The following is a 6,599-nucleotide window of genomic DNA, read 5'->3' as shown; positions in this document are numbered from 1 at the left end:
GGAGCTGGAGACTGAAGAGCAGGACCCCAATGACCTAGGAGACCCGGCAGTGATGAGAGCCGTGCAGAGCAAACCCACACTGGAGGTGACACAGGAGGGTCCCCCTACTCCCCCCTTCATCCCCACTCCAGTGGGTCGTGCCCCACAGACGGCACTGGGGGAGGGAGACGGACCTGTAACTCTTCTTTCCTTTCAGAGCCAGGACTCGGCGGTGCTGGACAGCAGGATTGGTGCTTGCTGGGCAGAGTTTGACAAGGAGGACATGGTAAAAATGTCCCCTCCCATCTGGTGATGGGGCTGAGCAGCCCCCACAGTGTCCCCTGGCCCTCTTGCCCCATGCCCACCATCTCCCTGTCTTCCAGCTGACGATGGATCCTGGGACGTGGGGCTCCTGCCCTGGCAGTGTCTCACCCCACCATGTGCTGGAGGTGGGTACTGCCAGCCAGGCCCTCCTACCCTGGGACAAGGGTTACAAGGGGATTTGGGGTGACTGGGGAATCTCCATCACACCTCTGGAGGTGCATGGATGTGTCTTGGGTGCCAAGGCTGTGGATGGAGGTGCCCACTCAAAGCAGAGCCTGGTTTTGAAGGCAAAACTGTTGAGTTTGGGGGGATTTGGACCCCCATGCTGGGTGTTCCCTTGGGCTCCCGGCTGCTCTGCACTACCACGGTGAGAGCCCAGGTGGTGCATGGTCTGTTTGAGCAGTGACTGAAGGTTTTGGTGAGCTGCCTGGTGCTGGGGAAACTAAACTGATCACAGCTGGGCCCCGTTCCCACCTGCTGCTGCCTCCTCCCTACAGGATAAAGCCATCCTCCAGGTCCTGGAGAGGCCCCCACCATCCACCAACATGGCCTTTGACTTTCTTGGCTCCCGTGTGCAGAGGGGCTATGGGGACTCTCCCCGGCTCAAGCACCCTGACTTGAGACTGATGTCCCCCAAGTCCTTCCCCCAGCATTTCATCCAGCAGGTAACAGGTTGTAGGGGGGCTCTTGCATTCCCTCTTTCTCTGTCCTCCTGTCCCTGGAGGTGCAGCCTGGAGGACAGGCTTGTCCCAGTGACACTTCCCATCTCCTGCCCTGCAGCAGGCACCTCTGATGTCTCCTCGCTCCCCGTGCCCCCCACGGCCCTTCCCGCCAGCTCGCAGGCCCCCTCCACTCTTCACTTCCAACCAGGTAATGCTGTGGGCTGGGAGCCACCACCATGGCCCTGGAGCGGCAGGGCATGGGGACAGTGGCAGGTGTGGTGTGGTGCCAGAGGGTGGCCCCTGTGGGGATGGGAGCCAGAAGCCAGCACAGAGCTGGCTGACTCATCCAGGGCGCTCAGAAGGGAAGGCTCAGACCCTTGATTGCTTCTCTCTCCCTCTCAGACTGCAGGGTACACGTCTCCAGCCCCTTTCCAGCCCGGGTCCCCCACCATGGACAGCCCACTGCAGCCCCTGGCCATGCACTTTGGGCCCATGTCCCCCTCCTTGGACCCTGCTCTCTTCTTCAGCCCCTCAGCCAACAGCCAGCTGAACCTCAGGTAGCAAGAGTGGGGTGTCCAGGTGGGACCCCACAAAGCAGCTGGAGGGTGTCCCTGCTCTGGGGGTGTTCCGAGCCCTTCCCGACCCCTGTCTGGTCTCCCCTGCAGCATGCCCAGCCACATGACGCAGCTGCACCCCCAGCACCAGCGGATCCTAACACAGCGGCAGCAGCAGGGCAGGCAGGCACAGAGGTAGGTATGAGGGGTCCCCGGGAAGCTGTGGGGTGCAGGGAGGGCTCTGGGCGGTCACAGCAGGCTGAGGTCTCTTCCTGTGCCAGTATTTCCCCCAAGAAGCCGTGGTCTCCTAAAGTGGACCCTCACGCTGGGCTGATGACCTCCAAGGAGAAGGACTGGGTCATCAAAGTGGAGATGATCCAGCTGCAGAGCGAGAACATAGATGATGACTACTACTATCAGGTGAGCTCCTGCTGGCAGCACCTGTGGCTTGTTCTCAGGGCTGGGCTTTGGGAGCCAGAGGAACCCTTCAGGGTGTTGGAGGGGACTCCTGACCTGTTGTTGCAGTGGTACTACCACCGTCTGGAGCGCAGGCAGGCGGAGGAGGAGCTGTTGGGCGGGCGCAACAAGCTGGACACCCCCAAGCTGGTCACGCCGTTCATCCAGAAAGTGGAGACCTATGACTCTGGTGAGGGCTGGGGCAGGTGTTGGGGGCTGGGTGAGGGGCTGTGGCCGTGGTCTCACCGTGTCCCCCCTCTCACAGTGGTGCGCATCGCCGGCTCGCTGGGCCAGGTTGCTGTTTCCACCTGCTACAGCCCTCGCCGGGCCATTGATGCTGTGCACCATGCCCTCGTGGAGGAGGTAGGTGAGGGGAAGCCAGGCTGGTTGGTGCCCTGAATTGCTGGGAATGCTGCTTTGAGGTCCCCCTGGACCATGGAACAGCTATAGGAGCTGCCCCAAGCAGTGGAATGGGGCACACAGTTGGAGGAGGTCCCACCTCAGCAGTGGCAGCTTGTCCCTGGCCAAGGGGTGGGATGGGGTTCTGGGTAGTCATGGTCCCATGGTCCTCCGTGGGATTGCTCTGTGTCCTGAAGCCACCTCTGATCCCCAGGGAGCAGCTGGCCCAGTGCTGGGCCAGCAGTGGTGTCTGGGACTGGCTGTAACTCTTGTGCCTTCCTTTCTCCCCTCCTGAAGGCTGCAGGGAGCCACCGGCTGCGGGCACTGCACAGGATCGAGAAGGTGAGCAAGCAACGATTCAGGGCAGGGTGGGATGGCCCAGGTGCTCCATTTTCATCCAGGAATCTCCCAGTGGGACATCTACCTGGGCAGGGGCCCAGGTAACCAGTTGGTAGAAGATGTTCCAAGCTTCCTCCTTACTGTGTGCCATTTCTCCAGCTCTTCCTGCAGCTGCTGGAAGTGGAAGAGGCACAGCAGAAGATGTCCCTCACCCTGGGGGTGGAGCAGGAGCAGCAGAGCCAAGAAGTGGAGGGTCTCTACCATGCCTTGAAAATCAGAGCTTGCAACAGCGAGGAGTGAGTCTGTGCTGAGGGGAGTGGGCAGCACAGCTTGGTCCTTGTGGATCTGAGATGGCAGTGGATGAGCAGGTCTGGGTGACGGGGAGTGTTGGATCCTGCCTGCTGTGTCACCCCGGCCTGTGCTGACCCTGCCTGTGAGCCTCACCCTCCGCTGGAGCTGATGCTCGTCCTCTTGGATGGATAGAGATGCCCTAGGTCCCTCGGGATCTGTGCCAATGGAGCCTTCATCCCCAGGGAGGCAGAGGATGAATTCCTGCAGCTGCTGTGTGTGCGGAAGGGCAAGAAGCTCGTGGCTCGGCTGCTGCCCCACCTGACCCGGGAGCAAGGGGAGAAGATCCTGCTGACCATCACTCACCACCTGCCCTTCCTCATGAAGAAGGATGTGCTAGATGAGGCAAGCACCTCCAGCCAGGGCAGGGATGGACTGGGCTGCCTCCTTCCCCTTCTGCTCTCAATGGGGGGTACTCTGGGCAATGGGGGGTCCTGTCTTGTGGGGTTGATATGAGACATGAGCCTCTTCCCTTCAGGGAGGAGGAGAAAGGTCTCCACGAGGGGTTAAAGCAGTTGTGGTGGCAGTGTCCATCCCCACCAGGTGTTGGGATGGGGCTGTGGCTGTGACGGGTCGAAGGGTCTCAGATTCCTGCTCTCCCCTCTGCCCTGCCCAGTCTCTCCCCCTGCTCTACAGCCCATTGAATGAGGTGGTGGGCGGGATGACCTTCAGCAAACTCATCGAGGTCCTGCAGGAGCTGACGCATCCTCTGCCTGAGTGCCCTGAGCTCCCCCTCACCATGGCCTTGAAGAACCAGGTATGTGGCCCTGAGCCTTGTGGTGTCCCTGGGGATGCCACCACTGCTGGCTGTGATGTTCCTTCTGGTGCTTCCCTGCAGTTTGGGATCTCCTTACTCTACTCCCTGCTGAGCCATGGGGAGAGGCTGCTGTCATCGGATGTGCCATTGGAGCCGCGGAGTGGAGACTTTGAGGCGTGGTGAGGGGCTGTGTGAGCTGTGGGGTGGGGGATCTGCCAGCCCATGGGGTGCTCACCCTCTGTGCCGGTGCCTCCAGGACAGACACGGTGTACCTGGTGGCCCGGGAGCTGTCGCAGGTGCCCAAGGCCTTGCTGGTGGAGCCTCTTTTCTTGCCCAGCAACCTTCTCTCGCTCTTCTGCCGCTACCTGGACAAGCAGACTGTCCACCACCTGGAAGCCAAGATGGAGTGAGTACTGCCTGGAATGGCTCCCTGCCTCTCCTGGGGATCCTCTTGGAGAGGAGGAGCGGGACAGCATTGGGGCCTTACTGCTTCCGTCCCCCTTTGGACTTAACTCCAGACCTCCATGGGGCTGACCTGATCCTTGTGCCTTTGCTCCTGCTTCTCTGGGGTGGGTCAACAACCTGATGCTCCAACCTCATCCTTCCCCTGCAGGTGCTCCCCGCTGCCATCGGAGGCTGCCATGTTATGCTGAGCCCCAGAAGTCGGGAAGGGGATCCGGGGCCAGTGGTGCTGGGAACGGGCAGGGCCCAATGCCATGACTTTTGAGTTTGGAAGTGAACATTTATTTACCCTGGTGCAGGGCACTCTGGGTGATGTGGGCACTGGCAGGACCAGCTCTGGAGGGCTGATCCCGCCCTGCCCCTGTGCCTGGGAGCACAGGGAGGGTGTAACTTATTTTGGCTTCGTACCTGGCAGTGGTGTCGAGTTCGGGGTCTGCACAGGGGCGCTGGGAGCACCTGGGGGGGGTGGAATTTGTGTATAGCACTTGATATAAAATAAAAAGGTGATTAACTAGCTCCTCTGGCTCCTGTGGGCAACTTCTGCTGGGTCCTGCAGGCATTGCTTGGCATGGAGACCCCAGTCTGGAATGGTGGAGATCTGGTAAAGGGGAAGGAAAAGCACAGAGGGGGATGCTCAGAGTACGCAGGAGGAGGATAAGGGGGATGGAGGAGAAGGGAGTGCTTGGAGAGGGGATCAGAGGATCCATGTGGCTGGGGACAGAGGGGGGTTGAGTGCCCAGGGAGTGGAATGGGCTGGGAGAGAAGGGATGTGGTGGGGAAGATGAGTCAGAGGTTGTCCTGACAGGGAAGAAAAGATCCGTGCAGGTACCTGGGAACACATGGAAAGGATATGGGGGATCTTAAACATACATGGGTGGGTCATAAAGCTCTTGTCTCCAATGAGCTCCCAAAGACTCTTTAGTCCTAAGTCTTGCAATCAGGGCCACAGTAAAGTACCTTGAAGCATCTTTCTGAGCAATTTTGGCTACCCCAACCTGATTCTCACTCCTGCATCTAGGCCTGAGCAGGTTCAATTTCTGGTCCCAGGAATTTTTGTGGCTCCTGCCTGGCTTTATGCTGGGATTTCCCCCAGTCCTATGGGACATCTGAGACTGGGCCACCTCCACCTGCCCAGAGGTCTACACCTGACATCCCAAGTCTGGTGTGTATTTAGAAGAGATTTGCAGCAGAAAATTGTCTTATCCTCAGACTGCCCAAGCTCCAACCCAAGTAGGTGAAACTATCACTTTGAATGGTCATCTTTCAGGCATCAGATGGGGAATTTGCAGAAAATAAGGATGTGAGGGGTTGGGTGGGATTTATCTCCACTGCTTATCAAGGCAGCTTGGTTTCCTCTGCTTCAGAGTGCAAGGTCCAGTGGAAGGATCTCTAGATCCTTTTGGCAGTTGTGTTTGTCATCCTGCTGCCTCTCCTGCTCATCTTAAAGGGTGTGTATACTCCTCATACTTCATCCTTGGGAAGTTTTTTGGGACAGCTGTGTTTCATCCCTAGCCATCCACTTCAAACGAGTGACACTGGCAGGTTGTCCTCATTCCCAACGCACTGAGGCAATCCAGGAGGGTGCCTGTGTGGGGTCCCACCTGACAGCCAAAGGACAGACATTGCTGTTACAAATCTCAGAGGGAATTTCAGACAGGAGGGAATGAGCAGCTGTTCCCTGATAGCAGGAATTGGGGAGGACACCAGAGAGTCCTTCAGATGAGGATAAGCTGTGTTATGTTTTTCTGTTTGCTTCTTGCCTGGCAGCCAGCCTGGATGAAGGATGGGAGTGTGACATGGCTGCAGCCACGTACTAGACCAAGTTCTCCAGTGTGAGGGGATGGAGGTCTATGCTGGATTTTGCTGCTTCATTGCAGGAAACAGCTGAGGGAAAAGAAGGAAAATCCATCTCTTTTTGTTACTCTCCCATAACTGAGGGGCTCGCAGCACCCAGCAGCTTTCTCAGTGCTTCCCACCCTCTCCCTGGGGCAGCACTCAGGAATTCAGATGAGGGGCGTCCAGCAGGTCAGGGACCCCCATATGGTTCATCTACATTCCTTAACCCACAGCTAGTGGAAGTCCAGGGCATCTCACCTGGCTCTGCCTCACTTGTTGCCCTGCCTGGCTCCTCCTGGCATTGTCCTGAGAGGATTGTGGCCCGAGGGAGTGGTGGTGACCCAGCACCATGAGAGGGCTGTCACTGTCACAGGGATATGGGGCTCATCCTGGGATGTCTGGGATTCATCCTGAGACATCTTGGGACTTATAGGGCTTATCCTGGAATGTCTTGGTGGGTATATGGGGTTCATTCTGGCATGT

General features: G+C 58.4%; 1 protein-coding gene across 2 annotated transcripts; it reads left to right on the top strand.

Annotated features, from left to right (window-relative positions):
• Positions 1-6: 6 nt before the first annotated feature.
• PATL2 (PAT1 homolog 2) lies at positions 7-4,827 on the top strand. Of its 2 annotated transcripts, XM_027698124.1 has the most exons (17): positions 7-85; positions 197-265; positions 363-428; positions 801-968; positions 1,084-1,173; positions 1,368-1,522; positions 1,631-1,714; positions 1,801-1,939; positions 2,045-2,165; positions 2,241-2,338; positions 2,672-2,716; positions 2,873-3,009; positions 3,247-3,406; positions 3,678-3,818; positions 3,900-3,997; positions 4,075-4,224; positions 4,432-4,827. In XM_027698124.1, exons 1-17 carry the CDS (start codon positions 53-55, stop codon positions 4,469-4,471), a joined length of 1,794 nt encoding a protein of 597 aa, XP_027553925.1. In that variant the 5' UTR covers positions 7-52; the 3' UTR covers positions 4,472-4,827. The 2 variants fall into 2 exon arrangements, with proteins under 2 accessions (XP_027553925.1, XP_027553926.1); XM_027698125.1 differs by lacking the exon at positions 4,432-4,827 and having other exon boundaries at positions 4,075-4,228.
• Positions 4,828-6,599: the final 1,772 nt, after the last annotated feature.

Source organism: Neopelma chrysocephalum, unplaced genomic scaffold (genome assembly GCF_003984885.1).
Source record: "Neopelma chrysocephalum unplaced genomic scaffold, ASM398488v2 Primary Assembly neopelma1_124, whole genome shotgun sequence".
Classification (NCBI taxonomy): Eukaryota; Metazoa; Chordata; class Aves; order Passeriformes; family Pipridae; genus Neopelma; species Neopelma chrysocephalum.
Note: the sequence above shows the minus strand (reverse complement) of the source record. Positions and strands in the feature narration are given on the sequence as shown.